Raw genomic sequence first — 20,324 nt, forward strand, 5'->3', positions numbered from 1 at the left:
CTACCTACTTTTGATGTAAAAATAAATAAAAATAAAATAAAAACTACTGTGACTCCACATAATCCATACTACAAGTGAACGTGGGGAGGGATGGGAAAAGGACAAAAAAAGTTTAGATCTGTACTGTCTTCCGTTCTAGGTCATCTCAGTTTATCTGAATTTTTGACAAATTAGCTGTAAATTAACTGAGATTGAAGAAAAGCTTAACTGATCAGCTAAGCAAGGGTTTTTTTCCTACAATATGCTTTTTCTGCTATTTCAACCACATTATACTCTCTCCCTGTCACATTAATAACTTAAGTAGTGTCTAATCTGAACTAAACGTAGGTTTCATTCAAAGTTAGCTACAACTGAACTGCTAAATTAACCAAAAACCCTCCAAGATTTAAGTGATTTAGCAGTTTAAAAAATTAATAAATGCACAGATTAAGTTTCGATTGCAAAGGGATTTAAAATGGTACAAACACTAAACATTGAATTGCAAAATTGTAAAAAGAAATTCTAATTATATTAGACATCTAAGATGTATTCAAAACTGCAGACGTAACTGCGTATATTCTATCTAACCAAGCCTTCTGGTATTACCCCATGCACTTTACTAATATAAACGCTTTTATTTAAACATTGTTGTAAAAGTCAAGGTATCTACAAATACTATGCCAGTGCTTTCCAGTGTTTTGATTCAAATAATGTATGTTTTCACTATAAACCCCTAACCTCAGGAATTTAAAATGAATATATCTGTATTCTTATCAAAAAGTAAAATAGGAGATAAATTTCAAAACACTACCTATTTTTAACTATACAAGTTCTACTAAACCCCACAGGAATCATACTACTTAAATAAAACGAAACAACAACAACAACAACAAAAGTGTTGCAAACCCGTTCTACAGGTCTGCATCCCAGGATTGGATTACAGTTAGTTAAGGCCAAAGGACAAAATAAATGAAAATTAATTTAAATATAACATGGGTGGAATAGGAAACATAAAATAACAGTACCAACTTTTGTCTCATGACGCCTATTTACAGACAGCTATTTCATTTTACATTAAGTTCTGAGACACTTTGGTCATTAACATATAAGAAACCAAATCATTTGCTATCTAAAGGAGAAAAATAGTACAATCATCAGCACTTAAGAATTAACTGTGCAATAACGTCTTCCACGGCTTTTCTTAAAAACATGCATGAATCTGAGTCATCACCACAATATTCAGCACTGATACAGCTCTTTACCAGTCTCATTTTGAGGTCACGCATGCAATGGCAGGTATACATGGTTCGCCTGAGTGCTCACGAGAAATCAAGCACTTTGCTGCATATCCTGCCTACTGTGTAGTTAACAGGCTTCTGAATATACAATTACAATAACTGTGCGTGCAAATTAGGCATACAATTACATACTAGTTCTTCTGAAAATCAAAATACTTAAGTGCTTTTGAACGATTGACGAACAGACCGTTATCAGCCAGACCTGATTCTGAATAGGCGGCATCTTGCAATTAACTGGATACTCATGCACCATTCCACAGGGTCAACAGGCATTGCTCAAGTAAATCCAAGGACAGAACTGGCTCCTAAAATGGTACAGCTGCATTCTCATGTAGATGTACTCAATAATGTCCATAAGCATATGCCCAATTTAAAGTATGCACTTGCATAAAATTCAGTACACACTTAAGCAGATGTACTTAAGAGATGCTCAAAAGCTCTTGTAAATAGTAACCGAGTTAGGCATATAACTACACAGACAGTGAGTCAAGTTCAGAAAGGAACTTAAATACAAGCCTCAACTTTATATGGGTCATGAGGGTCATCTTACTGAAATAAATGGAACTATTTATTTGCCCAAATTTTGCTTAAGGAATACGCTGAATATGTCCAGTGAAGTAAATTATTACAGAAGTTCAAAGAATGAATAATATGCCTATTTAAATTATGAGTAGGTAACATTAGTTCCAGAATATTCGAATATTCTGGTCTCTCAACTACGTTAATTTTTTTGTTCTAAATACAAAACCTAGTTGGTCAGTTCCATGCCACACACAAAGATTTGCTTGTTTATTTTATTCAAGACTGAGAAAGGGTCTTTTTCTACAGAAAGAGCTGCTGGAATATCTGCCTGTAATTTCAGAGATACTGGCTTTTCACCAGTTTCCCCTCCAGTTTTTAAGATCAGGTCAGGCTTTTAACAATAATTCTACAGAAAAATGAAAGTGGTGGTGGTTGGGGGGGGGAGGGGATCTGAAATATACCCTGCAAATTTACTTTCCTGCTCTTCAGGCAGTTTCAAAAAACCCATAAATTAGTATGTGAGACCAAAAAACCTCAGGAGTTATTACAAAACTTAAAGGCTGTTTGCAACTCTCCGTAAACTTATTTTTAAAAGCAACATAAGCTCACAAAAATATACGACAGAACACGTGGGTTATGACACAACAAATTAGGACACTGCAGCTTAAGGATGACTGCTTTGGTTTTTAAACTCATGTTATTTAAAAGTTGAATGGAAATGACAAAGATATTTATTTTCTAGTAGGGGAAACAGACAAAATAAATATGCCACATATATCACATCCTTAGAAATACTTCTAAGAGGTTTTTGAGTGTTTAGTTAAACTAACGATTCTATGACAATTTATTTATATAACTTTTTGATTTGCAAAAGAATCTGGAAGCAAACACAGATTATCTCTGCATTGCCTAGAAATACCTTACACTTCTTTGGCAATGTACAGTTGTCCTAAATGTAAGTAATGATTGTTACTTATTTGTATTATTAAAGTGGTTAGGAGTCCTAGTCAACTTAGTCCACATCAGAATCCATTTTGCAATTTACTGTACAAACAGAGAAAGTATCTGTGTTAAGCAGGTACCAAAGACAGTATTTTAACCCCCTACAAGTGCTCCGAAGAAATTACTGCTGTTTGTACTGAAACTACATATTTAATCCCCCTCCCCACAATCTGCTTCAGCAATAAATACGTTTGTTCATTAAAAACCAACAAATTTTCTGTTCCCATGTACTCTAAACATAATGACAGGAATTGTTACTTCGCTTTTATTTTAAATTCATATGAAATGCACGCTTAGGAATTAAATGGTTTCTGTGAGATCCAATTCATGATTCTTACTGGATTTAGCAACAATAACTAAAGAGACTGCAGCTACTGGCAACTATCCCTTCAACTGCCACAGCTAAATCCAACAGAGATCATGCAGCAAAGCCCTTCCCAGCTGCAGTTCGCAGTCTGCTGCTGCGAAAGAGAAACCAATTGATCTTAATACACTTGGCTGGAGACGCTGGTGGAGTAGGCATACCCCCTGGTCCACCGCTTCCATTTCAGGGGTGGCACGCCGAAGAAAGGAAAACGATGAACATCTAGGCATAATAACCTTTTAAGTCATTCCAGCATGAACTGCCAGGGTTTGTGAGAAAGATGCCCGAGAAGATTTTGGGGAGGGGGAGGACACCACCGGAGCACGTGAAAGCGCAACACATACATACATACACACACACACATACACACACGGAGAATCAGTTCAATCTTCCCACAAGTAACAGTGTTAAAAGACAACGTGCCTCACGTAACACGTTCCAACCAAAACCTCAGTCTGCGTTTGTACTTATGAGCAGTAAAGGGTTTTTCTAAAAGTCACAGAAGACAAAAAGATAAAATCTTACTGCCGCTGACCTCACTGGAGCAAGATTTCACCAGAAGGAAGCGAGTATTTCATGGTATCTAGTATCCAAGAAAGTTCAATTTCAGAAATCATTATTTTAAATTCCTCATATTAGATATAAATGCAAAGCCTTCTTTTAAACAGGCTAGTCGATCCGAAATGAAGCTACTCTGCTGATAATTAGAAAATGGCAGAGTAAGAGTCACAACTTTGTTTTGTAAATTTCTCCAGAGACTAAGGGTTTAAACTGTCCTTTTCCAAAATAAACTCATAAAGTACAACATTGGAAAAAACACACCTTAAAACTGAAATATTTTTCACTACTCCAGTCTTCTGACACAGTGTGCTGATCTGCTGCACTTACATGCTTAAATGTACTCCAAAGCAAATTTCTCTCCAGTTGACAACATAAAATTTAGTTAATCATATTCCAAAATATCCACTATTCATAAGCAGCTTCAGGTGAACTTCAAAGTGGAACACTGTGAACCCTTTACAAAACACCATTTTTACAGAACTGAAGTACCAGTTCACAAGTACAAGGGAAAGAGATTTAACAAAACAAAACAATAAAGGGACAAAATAAAAAATAAAAAAAAAGAAAAACAAAGGAAAGAAAGCAAAATAAAATAAAAACAGAGACAGGGCGTCCATCTTCAGCAGGCCAGACTTCGATCTCATTTCCCCCATGAAGGTTTCACTTGACGGCAGGTTTAGTGGCATGGCAAACAATGCCTAACTCAGGCAAGTGTAACAGGTCTGCCTTGGCCAGTCTAGTCATCTAATAATGCACAAATATCACACAGAGAAAACATACAAAACCAAATTAATAGTCAAAATCCATCTACCAGATAATGTGGACATAAAGTTTAGAACGATGATTAGGGTGGCATCTTTGTTATTTTTCAACCTTTGCTCTCAAAGTATAACTTTTAAAGAAAAACCCATTGATACACACAAAAGAAAAAGTCACATTTTGACAGTGTGATAATGTAAACTTCATTTACAATTACATTTTTGTTAAAGTGCTTGTTAAACGTCAAAAAATTGACATTCTTTTCATTGTGTAATGATTCCCTCCTCACACTCCCCTGATATTCCACTATTTAAATACTTTCTAAATTTCAGATTATTATGGTTTTTAAAACCAAGTTTTCTGCGTTCCATCTTACCTCTCCTTTCAACGCTCGAATGTTCAATTCGACACATGAAACATTTCAGTTCTGGCACTGTTGGCCATGACATAATTTAACCTCCCAGAAGAACATAGTCATTGCTACTTTTAAAGCCTGTGATATACTCCGCTAACCCCGTTAGCGATGCATCATATGATGCATAGTGAATCAAAAATTTTGCGCTGTGGTCTCCAACACTAGGCTTTTTTTCCACATAATAAATTCCTCAGAAAGTTAAACCTGTGTGAATTCAGATCTTTACAAATTAGAATTAATGGTTCTGTAAAAGTTACACAGAAACAGCATTCTGATATTAAAAAAAAAGAATTTGATCTCACAACCCAATCACTTGTTCACCTAACTATGCACAGATCTCTGTGGCATCTAGAATGATTTGGAAAAGACTGACAATTGTTCTATAATACATTTTCTCAGACATTCCTATATATCAGCTTCCAGTGGGGTTGCAATGACAAGATTTCTCAGAACTTTGATTGTATTCTTCTTCCCGTCATTGTCTACCATCAAGAGACACAGGAAAATGTAGCGTTACCTGCCTGTTGCCATATCACGTCAGGCAGTGATCTCATCACAAGAAAAACACCAGGAAGTGTTGTTCATTCATTAGGCGGCAATCTTCCCTCTCTGGCAGTACTGAACCAGTGTTAAGGTCTTTTGGATGAAACATAAAACTAAGATCCTGAATCATTTATAGTTAATTATTTTGGGGCATTTTTTCAATAATGAGGAGTCTGGTCAGATACATTTTGCCTACCCAAATCCCATTTCCAACCTTCAAGTGGATACAGTAACATCCTCTTGGTGGCTTATGAGTAAGTTTAAAAAAAGAAAACAAAGACCCCCCCAAAACAAGGCATAAAACAACTGAAAACCTAGACTTCACAAAGACAAAAACATGTGCCATAGGCCCATGCTAATAAGGCTGTGAGAACAGACAGTATACTCTAGGTAAAATAATCTTTAGTTAAAAGTAGTTTTAGGGTCCATGAAATTTTGGAGACTTGTCAAGAGTTTGCCAGGAACATCCCAGATTAGTATTACAGAGGCACTAATCTCATGCTGTCCAGATCATGACATGGCACACATGCAAAAATAATATTCTGGGACCACTGTAAACAAACTTGACCAAGTCAACAGCATTTTTTGTGCCAAAACCTGATTCTTGCAGCAAGAGCCCTGTTCCTAACAGAAATTTCTGGACTTGCTGTAGTTTATTGCTGAATTATTCTAAATATTGTTCTTCATGGCAAAACAGCTACCATGTTCAAAGTGAAGTTAGCTTCACTCCATTGGTTGGAATGTTTCCACTTCAAAGAGGCAACAAGTCCAGTTCCAGATGGGCAGACACTTAATTCCACAATGCTCCCAATGAAGTCAATGGGGCTCTAAATAACTCCAACCATCTGCTTTCATATACTTTAGCAATATTAGGGCTATACTTCATAGAACTGTATCCAGATCTTTGGGGATATTATGCTAACAGCACGTATTACTCTTGAATTCAACACAGCAGTAACAGTATAGCCTTAAAGCTAGATGATGGAACACCTGTAAATTTAGTACTCATTAAGTATTTTTATCTTATCAGAAGTTATAGAAACATTTTACACTGGAAGCGTTCTGAAAAATGCATTATTGCATTTTTCAAGAGATACCCAAAATCAAAAAGGAGTACCTGTATGCACAAGAAAGTCTTTCTATCTCACACAAAATAGTACTTTCCACAGTAACAAGAAGGGAAAACTGAAATCTTTTCATTAAACTAACAGCTAAACATTTTACATTCAAACAGCAAGCATCACCATGAATACAAAGTATTTTTAATTAGATAGAGCTAAAATGGCCAAATGCATACATTGCACACCTACACACGTGACGAACTGGGATTCAGTCTAAAAGAACTGAAAAAACAATCAGTTAAAAAAAAAAAAAGAGAGAGAGAGAAACGTTAAGATCCAAACTGCCTCATCCTTTCAGGGCTCATTGACTTCAGTGAGAACTTTGTGTGGAAATAAGTCCTATGTAAATCACATCAAAGGGAAAAATTTACTCCCCCCCGCCCCCACCCAGAATGTGTGGCAACTATGAAAAACGCAGTTATCCTAATTTATCATTTTATTTTTTTCTAATGCTTAACTGCAATTAAATCTACATAATTAATTTTTTCTATTCAATTTTCAATGTTGCTTTAAGAATTCTTTTCAGAAAGCAATAAAATAAAATAACAACAGAGCAATATCTTCTTATAAGGGGTAAGCTTAGAACAATTAGCTGACAGGACAAAGACCAACATTACAGAAGAACATCTGAAATACCAACCTTCTGCACAGGGCACAACTATCAAAGCTCTGTCAATAAAAACCGTGTTAGTTAGATGCTGGGCCACACCAACACTCGATGCTTCACGAAACTTAATATAACATACTTTGGAGGAAAAAGCAAGAGGTGCGTTGCTGTAAGATAAAAGGAAAAAAAAACCAATCAGTCACAACAAATAAATGTATGTAAGCATTGTTAACCACTACTTAATAAGAAAAAAAAAAAAGAAAAGAAAAAAAAACTTTTAGTCTTCCTGGAAAGGTTACCCAAAAGACAAGAGTATAAAAATTTACTAGTTCACTTGCTTCATTCGGTCACTCAAAAAAAAAAAAAAAGCACAGCACTTCCTTCTTCTTAATAAAATGTAGAGAAGCCAAAAGCCCAAATTAGCAAGATTTATTTTCTTTACAAATCTTGCACTCTAACACTCATCATGCATTGTAAATTACCATAGTAAGCAGCACAAACCAAACTACATCACAATTATCAAATAAATAATCTACAGTTAACCTTTTCTCCTCTGGAAAATTCTTGTTCAGGAAACTCAAATAATAAACCCATTTTTCAGTGGGTCCTTAAGACATTTGCCTGTATTAACTGATATTCTTCGGTAGGTTTTCTTTTGTAGAAGATTTATTCACTCTTATTAATAAAAAAAAAATCATTCTTGAGAATTCTTTCAAATGTTTAACTCACGAGTGTAACAAATATCTGTTTTATCATCTGCTTTAGTTTTGCATTATCTGGTACAGGATAACACTGGAGGAAATAGGTGAGCAGGACGAATTCACTCATGTTAGGGTAGAATAAGGAAGAAAATTACAAATATATATTTTGGTTGATTTTCTTTTCCATTAGAAAGTATATCAACAGATATTTCAAAAAAAAAAAAAAAAACACACAATTAAACTGTAATCTTGATCAAAAACAGTTTGTAAAGTGTTCCGTAGTCGAGGTTTATATCCTTTATACGAGCAGTTTATTTCTTCATACAAAAGAAGCATGTGCAAAGTCTTCAGACGGAGAATACGGTTAGACACTGCAGCATCACTCACCAAGTTCCATTTGGAAAGGCCACCTGCCTTCTGGCAAAGCAGTACATAATAGAAAATATGGTGCATGAACTGTTTCACACTGACCCTCCCTCAACTGAAACGGGAAGACTGCTAAAACCCCTGGAAATACTAGAAGCAACTCAAATGTAGCCCAGAGGCTCCATCTCGTAAACCCTCACACTCCAAGCGGGTACTCCCAAAGTGGTTGCATGGAATCTACTGACTAGGCTTTAGTATTTAAATACAAACTTAAAAGCTTTAGATACATTATTTCATCATGTTAATTGCATAAGTGAACCAAGAAGTTAGACTGAGGCAGGTAGACAGATAAGACATTCCCGGAAAGAAAACAGCTAGGGTAAATATCCAGGAGAGCCAGTCGACTTCAGAATGACAATCAGAAACATTCAGGGTGGAAAATTCTGCGAAAAATTAGAGACATTTAGGAAGAAAAAATAAACAGAGGAGGAGAGACAGAAGACCTTAAAAGAATGCTTCTCCTTAAGCCCTTTAAAGATGTAACACAGAAGTTACCTCTTCCAGTTTCCTTTCTACAGAAGGATGTTTATACACGACAGTCAAGCTTGCACAATTTAGAAAAAATTGCAAGATGACTACAAATCTTTAGCACATACGTTTCATATATAGTGGTCAACATTTTCACAGCTTAAATTTTTCACATTCAGGAAGGAAGTATGTGTATGGAATGGCTTCCGAAACATCTGTAACTGCTTGATTCGGAGCCTTTTCCCACATCAGGGCTGATAAAGAGCTGTGTCTTTCTCAGTCCTCCACAGAACTGTTGCATACAATTGAAAATCACTTTTGGTATATTTTGTTCTCTTTAGACAAATAATTCTGTTGATTGCTAGCTGTCTGGCCGCAGAAAGAGTTTTCAGCTTTCGCTTCCAAATGGTTTTCTTGTGCCTGCACTCTGTGCCAGAGTGCTTTGGACCAAAGCATGTTCTGATATTTTATAATCTTACCTATCCTGAAGAGTCAGATTTTTCTCACTGCAAAGATGAGATTTCTAACAGCGTGGGTTTTTTTTTTTCTTTTTTTAAACATAGGCTAGTTTTTTAACCCAAATGGCTGAAATTCCCAGTAAAGATCCCGTGGTCCAGACCATTCAAGACTTCTATCATCTCTAGATTTTTTTTTTAAATCATTGCTAACTGAAAAACATAATTCCGTTTTGTAGACAAGGCAGTTCAGGCCCACAAATAATCTTTATAAATTTCAACATCTATAGAGCCAGCTATTACAAATGTATTTTTCATAGTGTTTTTTCCCCTATGTTTCCTGTTCTAAGGATTAAGCTAATCATGCAATTTACTGGAGAAGCAGTGAGGAGGAGAAATTCTATTACAATGGGACGACAGCCTCTGCCAATAGCACATCACTGCTGCATCTACATGAAGGGAGGAAAGAGATAAAGAGCACAGTAGCCTGGTCCATTTGGAAAGCAAATCCTCAAAGGCAGTTTGGGTCCTCTGTACAAAAAGATTTGTATTACTGCCACCATAAATTTTCTTTTCTAAAAAAACAAAAATCATTAGCTTCGTGTGCCTTATTAGATTGACCCAGATAATCTTAGATAACCTATCAAAATAAAATATTCTGAAATAACTGTGCACAGATCGCATTTAAATAAGGCTCTGTGTGCTTTATCTCAAAGGCCTTACCTCTACTGCAATCACACAGGAGAGAATAATATCCAAGAAATGCTAATTAGTCCAAACAATTTTGTGATTTTGAGTACTGTCCTCCAAGACCATTTCAGAACATCCACAGGCAAACAAAATTACAGCAAGGTTTTCAACACCTAATGCAGGCAGTGTCTTCCTACTTCCAATAACTCATTCCGCAAAAATCCAATTGTTCCTCAGTAACGATTTTCAATGGTTAACTTTGCAAAAACCTTCTTACAGCCAGACTTGGAAGGCTTATCGCTGCACATGGAATTCTGAGCGTTCCTCTGTAACGCAGACTTCAACTGGGTACAAGCACAGCATAAAAGCATGACTGCCCCTAAGAATCTGGTTACAGATGTCAGGGGCCTCCAAATATTTTGAAAAACAATTCTAACTTGTATGAGTAGTTGGCATACTAGAGTACATCCAAGGCTAAAGACCTGTCATGCCTTGCAAACCAGCCTCAGGTTTCAACTACACTACAAAGTGATTTATAAGAATAGGGCAGTGTCTTGTTTAGAACTGTGAGAAAGAGAAGCCATAGCGCATGTTCTTGTAAAACTCTTATTTTAAGCAGCCAAAGAAAGATACCAAATTTATACTTTATTTAACAGTACATTTTGTAAATTGAAATGTAAATAACTTCAGGTTATTAAACACACACACAAAGCAAAGAGACGAAGTTTTAGGCAGTATTCTGCAAAACAGGTAACACAGCATTTCCTCTCGTGCTCCTACTGTGTATTCAAAATTAGGCTTCACTTACCACACAAGTGTGGTTTCTCAGAGAACTGCAGTTTTGCATTCACAATTGCAGGATGCCTCCCTGCTACCTCCTCAATGAACTCTGTGTAGGTCAACTTGAGAAAACTTAGTAAGCACTGAAAGTTTTGCAAAGACCAAGAGCAATTGTTAAACAATGATAGAAACATAGGAAGTTCTGTATGAACACGAGGAAAGATTACTTTGCTGTGAGGGTAACTGAGCACTGGAACAACAGGTTGCCCAGAGAGATTGTGGAGTCTCCCTCCTCAGAGATATTCAAAAGCCATCTGCAAATGATGCTGGGCAATGCGCTCTAAGTGACCCTGCTTGAGCAGGGGGGTTGGACTAGATGATCTCCAGAGGTCCCTTCCAACCTCAGCCATTCTGTGATAGCAATTCTCCATTCCCAAAATGGGAATTCAGATCTCTAGCCAAATCAGGACTATACACAGGCATACAAAACTTCAGGAGTTTCTCCTGAGACTTCTATGACAAAATGTTACTGAAGTTCATGGAAAAGCTCCACTAAAGCCCCTTCTACACAGAGGTAGCATATCTACTCTGAGGCCCTGATGTTTTATTTAACAACTCTCAATCCACAAATTAATCCACTTGCAAGGGCTGTGATTTATTATAATATTTTTTGGTTTTGTTGACTTCTTCACCTTACCTAAGCACAATTTTCCAAGCCATCTGCTGGTACGCTTATGACTTTTCCTTACAATATTTAAGGCTTTAGCTTCAGGAAGAAAACAGGCCCAATTTGGTAAAAACTGCAGGCAATTCACTCATTTTATTTTCTCACAATATAAGCAAAAGGGAAAAGTACTGTGTACATATAGGTAAATTTAAAAGCAATAATGCAGAAATCTTACCTTCTGAAAAGATTTTAATATAATCAACCCTTACTTTCGTATCTCAGCATCTTCCATATAAAAGTAGTAACAAAAGCGTATTCTCACAGGGTCTCTGAATTTCCTTCTTTGCAAGGTTAAAGCTCTGTTTATGGGGCAGGGAAGAAGAGACAACTGAAAGGCTTGAAAATGAAATGGAATAGAAGGGGTCTTTCAGCACAGAAAGCCACTTACAGCTTAAGAGACAAGTCTTACAAGGAGAAAGTTAAAAATCTCACGGAGTTAAAGTTTCTTAGGAAAGTTTTTGACATCACTGACCAAGAGCATTAAAATCAAGACAGCAGATAGATGCAGTATGATAAAAGACAAGATCTGCTAGTCTCTTTAAGACCTGGTAATAATCAAATACAAACTACTTGAGTGAAATGAGTAGATAACAGTTAATACCCTTTTCCCACTTCCACGTAATCTGTAGTTGATCATTGATGTCATCCAAAGTCTATAAACAGGAGCTTTAAGTTTCAATGGAGATCTTCCAAGAGAGCAGAACAATACATAGTTCTACAGATCAAGTCAAATCAGAAATTTTCTTGTGAAGAAATAGGTAAATACGAACAAGAGGCACCTATAACAGGTATATCTGATGCACTGAAAGATGATTCATGGTAATATGTCTTCAATAACAAGAAAGATTCTTGTCAATGCCAGTGCCAGGTAGCTAAAATCAGAATGACGACCACATGGAAACAATTTCTTCAGTGCCAAGAGTTTCCAATGCCCTCAATGCTGACTGAGAAGGTGGACTACTCACAGTTTACATGGGCCTCTTTGGAAAATAATGGCAATAGTAAAGAAGCTTTTACTGCTATCTGCAGCGTGAAAGTCTTTAACATTCAAGACAGCAATATAAGGTGGAAACTATCCCACCAAGAACAACTCTTTCAGAAACATGGCAAGTATGAAGCACATTCTTTTCTTAAAGGGATGTCTGATAAGCAGTGACTGAAGATACTGCAGGAGTTTTGACCAGATGAAAATGAAAACACAAAGTGACAAATTTTAACAAAAAGCATAGCACAATTTAACTGAACATTCATTAAAAAGGTGGTGGTGGGGGGTGGGGTAGAAATCCTCCCAATCACTTTTGGGTAACAAAGTAAATGACGCTGACAAGAAACTGCTACTTTAAAACTGAAGCCCTGAAATATTGCTGTGAAAAATCACTGGGTTCAGGAAGCTTCCTGGGAATTCTGAAGCATCATCTTAAAGAACCTGCTTTTCATGTAAAGCATTAAAAAAGCAGGAGGTTCATATTTACTTGCATACCAATAAAATCTCTCTCTCTTCCCCTCCACATTTTGAATGCTTAGAGGAGCTTTACTGGCAGATTTAAGTGCACAACCTCAAATAACATATGATGCAATTCATTCCTTACAATTGTCTCCTCTTTTCCTTCTATATTTTCCTTATACATTCATTATATTTACATTCTTTTTACACTTGAAATAATATTAGATTGTCTAAACTACTCTAATATTAACATGTTTTCTATTTAATGTAACCTGTAAGTAATTATATTTAACTTCTTAAAGAAATTCTCTGCTGTAGCCTATAAAACTGAGGGACATATTAATGAGAGATGGGAGAAATGTAGAAACTGTGTAAAAAGGAACTGTTTCTTCTTCATAAAGCTAGTTCATATAAATACGCTAAGCACAGCATAGCCCCACACTTTGTTCTACAATAACTGAAATGCAAAAGCTATAGGCTTCAGATACACCACCCTTGTTTCTACCTCTAAAGGTCCTAAACTTTTGCCCTTTTCATCAAAGTTAGGAGTAGGGTGGTGCACAACCAATTATAATGGCACAGTGTTACCAAAGGAAATTCCTGTAAGCTGGAAATGATCATCAGGTCACATCAGACCATCAGATCATCAGGTTCTGTGTACATCTTCAATCGTTCTGATGGAGTAAAATATCAGAGAAATAAGTGGAAAAAATACCCTAAAATTAACACGTAATGTTGTGTCTTACAAGTGTGGGAAATAATATATGTAAAAAAAAAGTTTAAAAAAATTCTGAGGAATAGTTTTCCAAAATGTTCTATGCTCTTCACCAAGCTAAGTTATGAATACTGAAGTGAGACTAATTTGTTTTCAGTCAGTAATAGTATAGAAATACTATGGGATAAAAGTTACAGTTCCTTTTGTTTCATTTTTCTTTTTCATTTTAGTAGCTATAGAAAGTTAATGACCTAAATAAAAGATAATCAATACTGGTAACCACAAAAAGTAGTTGTGCTATTGAGAAGAACAAATATTTTACACAATCAGATTTTACGCAAGGGAAAAAGAAGTAGAAGGCTGACAAACATAACTGACCTGGAACAGGTGAGCAGTAATTTATACTTTTATGTAGCAAGTGTCATTTATTCAGAAGGCTCACAATACTTAATTAGAAAAATTTGAGTTTGTTATGCTGAATTTTATATCTATATATATATCAAACAAAAAAAACTTGCATAACATACAGTTTGGAAACATAGCCTTGATCCCTCAATCATACCTGTACACATCTACAGGGAGTCAGCCATTAATTAGGCTATTATTAATTTGTGTTATTCTTCTCTTTTTTGATTCTGTAAAGCTATCACAACTAAGAAACGAAGAAATAGATTCTATTAACTGTTGCATATGACCAACAGAACGGAAGTTCACATCCATTAGAAGTAAACAGGCCCACCAAAGGCAATGGGATTACAAATATTCCCATGAAACTCCTACCTTGAATGCCCTATTCTTTCAGAAGGTCATGGATATAGAAAAGAACTCAGCTTAATTCTTCTGCAAACTCATGCTTGGCTGTAAGAAATATACCTTGGGCGTATGCTGAACACACGCCACAGAGAGTCAGATAGTCAGAGAGGTTACAGTTCTACACAATGCAACATGTAGCTTGCTTTCAGCACCTCGCTTTACCTTTAAAATAGTTATGATAATAACTCCTTTAATACTACACCATTATTATTCTTGGAACAAGAACTGCTGGCTTTAATTATTTTTAAATTATGTTTTTCTGTATAAAGCTAGCAAAAGGGGCCCCAATGCTGGTGAAAGTTTCTGCTTACTTACATAATATAAATAATCAGGAATGACTGAAAGCTACCATGCCACCTTCTTCTTATGCCTCAGAGCGAAATGATTTAAAAAGAGCATTTAAATAAATTTATCACTCAGTAATCAATATCCATGAGACCTGTATTTCACTAATTAAACTTACTGAATTATGTTTTTCAGCTAGAAACCTGACCACAGGGAAAAGCTCCCCCCTGTTGCATGGAGGTCACCAAATTCAAGCCACAAAACATATCAAAAGAGTTTGGATTTCTTACCAAAATGTTTCTACAGATAAGACTGGGAGCACATGAATTTTTGTCTGATGTTGACTCAGAAAGCAAATTTCCCATTTAATAATTTAAAAACTCTAGGCCTTGAATCATTAAATACCTAAGGAAAAAAAATAGTGATAGAAAATGTTTTTTTTTAAATATAAATTGTATATCTAATCCAGCATGCATTGTGAAAGTTACAAAATACACTAAATCTTTTTGCTCATGACAGTTTTGCTAGCAGTGAACTTGCCAACGAAACACTACCTTCTGTATTTATCATAACATTATTAAAGTGTATTTTCAGAGAGTCAGCTTGGAGCATGCCTTTTTTGTTTCACAAGGGAGTTAGTTAAATGAAATCCTTAAGTTTTTTTCAAGATACTAATTTCAAGGTCAAACGTCTAGAACTATTCAGCAAGCAAATGCATAATTCTAAAAGTCATGTATAAGAAATTGCAAATGAAACTAATGGTAATCTCTATCCTGTACTATTTCTGAATACTATATTAATCATTTAGGACTGATGTGTAAACTATTATAATTGGATATTTCTGAACCAAACCCTACTATGATATTGGATTTTGGTATTTTGATGTATTATGCATATACAAGAATCTATATGTAAACTCAAACATAATTTTCACATGGATGTCAATAATATATCTATTTATTTTAAAATCTGCTATATAGAGTAGTGGAAAATGAATGCATCAGCTATATCAAACAATATAGTCAGAACAAAACAATTTTATTGAGAAGCAAATATGGAATGAGTCCAAAATTAAAAAAAAAAAATCAAGAAAACTATATACAAATCACCATAAATCTATTAAAGGCTGTTAAAAAGTTCTTAAGGCTGTTTTAAACCTATCTTTGCATGAATGGCAGCTTGTTAAATATGCTTTATATGCATATTAAATCAAATTAAAACTTTCCGAATGCTCCTCAAACTATCCTTGTCAAGTACAATCTACTAACAGATAAAAATAGAGAAGTTGCAATCTTTCTGCCACTTAGTTTTAAAAATCTAAATTCTCTTCCTCTGAATCTCTTCCTTTGTATAATAGTATTTGAATGTGAATAACTTCCCCCCCCCACACACTATCCCTATTTAATTTTTGCAAGAAAAAAAGATAAATAATTCCAAAGAGCAGGTCTGTCATTTGAATATCACATCCCAATACGATGGATGCGCTGAGAAAAAATTATCGGCCTCTTTTCCTCCCCTCCCCTTTTCCATGCTCTGTTGGCCATGATCTGTTTGATGTTCACAAAATAACAGTATCGCCCATCCGAGCGGATCGCTTGCGTGCAGCTGACATAACGAGAACAGCTACAATTTGGAGCAACGTTTTATGACCGTTACTGACTTTGATTTACTGCACCCATGTTATCGAGGGCATTTCTGAGCACAACGCAGGTACCGTCACTTTTTAAGCAGCTAGGCCGGTTACTACTCGAGCGGCCCTTGCTGGAAGGCGAAAGCAGCGCTTTAAGCAAAAAAAGGGACGGTCCCGCCGGCGCGCCCTGTGCCAGCGGCCCCTGCACAGCGGCGCCGGCCACGGCCTGGCGCCCGGCTCCCTCCGCTCGGGAGGGACGTGAGCGGAGAGAGAGGAGGGCCCCAGAAACGCCTTCCCGGGGGATCTTCAGGCAACGGGGGAAGAGACCTTGGCCGGGAAGCGCGCTGGGGGCCGTCTCGGAGCAGGCGCGGGGCCGTGGCTCAGTGTCACTACCCTCCCGCCGGCGGGCCGCAGCCCCGGCCGCCATCACCAGGCCGCAAAACCCGCCGTGTTTCTACATGCCGCTTGGAAGATGCCGCGGCTGCTCCGCCATTCCGGCCGAGGCCGCCATCTTAAGTTCGGGCGAAGCTCCTTTCCCCTAACGCTCTTCCCAGTCAAAGGGGGCGGGACCACGTGACCTCCCCGTTGACGAGACCTTCGTGCTGCCCACATCCAAGATGGCACGGAGGGCCTTCTTTCTTGTCCCTTCTCCCCACCCTCCCGACCCCTCTAGGCCTCTTCCTCCTCCCAAGTCTCTATAGCTCCGGAGGCCCGCACAGGCCTCACTTACTCCGGGGGATAGAGGCGCAGCTCCTCAATATCTCCCAGGAAGCCGAAGAGAGTCCGCATCTGCTCACTGGTTACTGCCGAGGACAGATTCGTGACCTGGATTACAGATGTGGGGCCCAAGGGGAAGCCCAGAGGCACCCCGATTCCTCCGCTGTTCATCATGGCGGAGCCCGCACAGCCTCTCCGCTCGCGGCGGTGCTGCACACAGCCAAAGAGGCGGACCTGACGACAGAGCGGAGCGCGCGGCGCCTGCCAGAGCGTCCGTCCCAGCGTGCGGACGCTCTAGCATCGGACTCGACTGCTCTCTGGAGGTGTTTCTCGGCGGGTGGTCGCGGACGACCGTTCGTCTCGCGCTGGCTGAGGCTGTTAAGGCAGCCGGCGCCCCCGTCTCGCGCGGACTGGCCGCGGCGGGACTCCGAGCTCTGAGGGTCCCCCCTGGAAGAGACGAAGGGAAAACTCCTCGTAGCGAAGCAGTCAGAGGGGGAGTCCCCCTACGTGTGGCGGCCGGCGGCCGGGCCGCTGCTGCCAGGGCGGGATCAGCGCCGGGCCTCGGCCCCGCCTAGAAAGGGGCGCGGGGCCGCGCGCGCGGCCCGGCCGTTAACGGCCGCGTTCTTCCCCCTCCCGCCACGGCGGCGTCCCCCGGCCTTCCTTCACCGAGGCGCTGCCCGGTCGGAGCGCCGAGTTCCCGAAAGACCGGGGCAGAAATCCTCCTCGGGGTCGGCGCGAAGCACGTGTTTTCCAGCTACGGTGGGGAGGAGCAGCCGCCGGCTCCTGGGGGTTGGGGCAGGCACTCGCATAGCGGAGGAAAGGAGCACGTCTGCCCAGGAACCGCACGCAACGCCCTGTTGGGGCGATTGCGGCTGGAGAGGCCGTTAGATAGCCCCATCACATGTGTGAAAGGTGCAGCTGTAGGGACAGCGCATCTGGCTAATCACGAACGAGGCGTAAGTACCTTGTTAGTTGGTTTTCTTCTCCTCTGGCAAAGTGAAGGGCTTCCTATTTTAAACCTAAGAGTCTAAGTATAAAACCACACCTTTATTCGGTCAGGTTTGGCTCAGAAAACTGATTTGGCAGGAAATCTAAGCACTCGGCTGGCAAATTAAAATATGCCCACAAGAAATTAAAATATAGATAAATTTCCCACTTACTATGGTAGCCTGGTTCAGTAAAAGGCTATTTAATTATACTAGAAAAAGAATCCTTGAAAACTGTTATCCTAACTATATTTAAACAAAAAGGGTAGCAGTAGAGTAGGTTATTGATGGCTTTATTATAACTCGACTGGGGATCTGCCCCAGTGACATTGACTTTACTTGGAGTTACGGCTCAAATTATCTTCTGAAATTAAATTGACCAATGACAATGAGACTGATCACTATGCATGTGTGTGATTAGTGATTAAGATTTAACTGCAGTCTTTCTTTAGCTTAAGTAAAGATCTGTGTATCTTGGCACTGAAAGAATAAGGTTTCTATTTCAGACGTGAAGATTTTAGCTTTTAAGGCCTCCATATCCCAAATTGGAACTGAGAATGGACTGAGGTAGCCTTGAAGCTATCTAGGCTGAAAAAGATAATAACTTTGTAAGACTTCTTTGAGAATATAGGTCAGTTGTTAGGGAATCTTCATGGGTAAGTCAGGGGTAGCGTTTCATTTATTGATGCTTGTATGTTTGGATTGACAGTGAACTATAGAAAGGAGAAGGTGAAGCCATAGGCCTGGGAGTATGGCTGCTCCTTTTGGCATAAGTATCTTCTAGATCAGCTCTGGCATCTCTGCTACCTACAGATACCTGTCTACTTCAACAGTAAAATATTTTCCTTTGGAAGGTTTAGCTCTGGGCACATTCTGAACCGCCTCCTGAGAGTGCAGGTACTGGCTTCGTACCAGTCCCTTAGCTGGGACCTTTCTTCTAAGCAGGGAGGCAGACTCTTCTGTTAAAGCATCTCAGGCTAGTGTTTTTTTCTCCTTTTCCTCTTTCTAGACCTATGTTAAGACTAATGTCTGGAACAGCAGCCTCATCCGGCCTTCTGCCCCATCTTCAAAAAGTAGGAGTTAAAAAGAAGCAAAAACGTTGGGGGGGGGGTGGGGGGGGGGGAAGCAGAGCTCATGGGATAAGGATGCAGAGATCACCATGTATTGCTTGACACTTTTTTCAGTCCCAATGAAGAAGCTAGTTATAGATCTCATAAAAGTTAAAATAATAATAATAAAAAAAACCACAATAAGCTCAAAAATAAGCTCAAATAGCTGGAGGGAGTGAATCAGCTCCGCATTGCTTTTCTGACCATGAATACATCACCCATTTCATTTCTTCAGCATGTATGTGAGGAGATTGTTAATTCTTGTGGTATGTTATAACTCTGAAGTACCTTCTGAGGCAGAGTAGCATTCATGCTCAAGCCTGGGAGCCTTTCTGAAAATTTTCTTTACACCACTAAAGCAAGCTAAATGGTATCCCTTGGTCATTGCTGAAAGGTATTCTGTCTTCTGAGTGGAAGGTGGAGAAGTCTTCATACATCTCTGCACCATGAACACCACATCCTTCATCTTATGTTTGAACCAGATATAGAGTAGCAGGACAGCTTATCATTCAAGGGCATTAAGAATGGGCCAACATCAATCTTCTGACAGTCCAAACAATACATCTTTACTGAGCTCCAGTCCCAGATTTGATAAAGGTGCTTGGGAGAACGGCTTTACAGTCATTGCATTAAATTCTCAAAACTATGCATTAACACTTTTTCCTGGAAGAGGAAAGTTATTCTTTAGTTATCCCTATTCATGATATGTAAGAAGAGGTGCAAACTATGCCTAAAGACAGAACTAATTTATCAGCAACCACAGTGCTTTATACTGTGTATTTTAAATATATACATTCCCTTCTTCTTTCCTTCAAAGTTTCTCCAGAAATCAGACACAGTGGGGCTGTGTAGTTCAAAAGGATCCCCTGGTTAGCACACTTTTCATTCTGTGAAGGCAAACAATAAATGTTAAACCACCAATACACTAACAACGTAGATGTTCATGTAGATTAGTAAGTAATCCTTGAAAACAAAAAAAAAGTTTTTTTTTTTTAAGCAATACAAGGCAAATCTTGGGCTATAGAGAGCAAATACTAACTCTTTTCATAAATTATATTTCCTGGTCTTCACCTGAGGTTCAAAAAGCAGTTACCAGGAAATGTTCATTGCAAGCAGCAGTAGCAAAACTTGCAATTCAGAAGCAGGTTATAGTGAATCCTGTATTAAATGATCAGGAAAAGGAGTCCCTTCTGTCTAAGTCACCTTT

At 38.5% G+C, this 20,324-nt stretch overlaps 1 protein-coding gene across 3 annotated transcripts in view; it reads right to left on the bottom strand.

The window, feature by feature from the left end:
• The window catches only part of LOC138060897 (splicing regulatory glutamine/lysine-rich protein 1-like), a 37,538-nt gene extending 19,785 nt beyond the window's left edge, over positions 1-17,753 (bottom strand). For 2 of the 3 annotated variants that reach the window (XM_068924557.1, XM_068924556.1), the window contains exons 1-2: positions 17,036-17,753; positions 7,205-7,338 (exon numbers count right to left, since the gene is read on the bottom strand). In XM_068924557.1, coding sequence (XP_068780658.1) covers positions 7,205-7,338; positions 17,036-17,196 — 295 coding nt within the window. In that variant the 5' untranslated portion in view covers positions 17,197-17,753. The remainder of the gene's footprint in view (positions 1-7,204; positions 7,339-17,035) is intronic. The other variant, XM_068924559.1, reaches the window with a different exon arrangement.
• Between the last annotated feature and the right edge of the window lie 2,571 nt (positions 17,754-20,324).

The sequence above is a fragment of the Struthio camelus genome, chromosome W (genome assembly GCF_040807025.1).
Source record: "Struthio camelus isolate bStrCam1 chromosome W, bStrCam1.hap1, whole genome shotgun sequence".
NCBI classification, from domain to species: domain Eukaryota; kingdom Metazoa; phylum Chordata; class Aves; order Struthioniformes; family Struthionidae; genus Struthio; species Struthio camelus.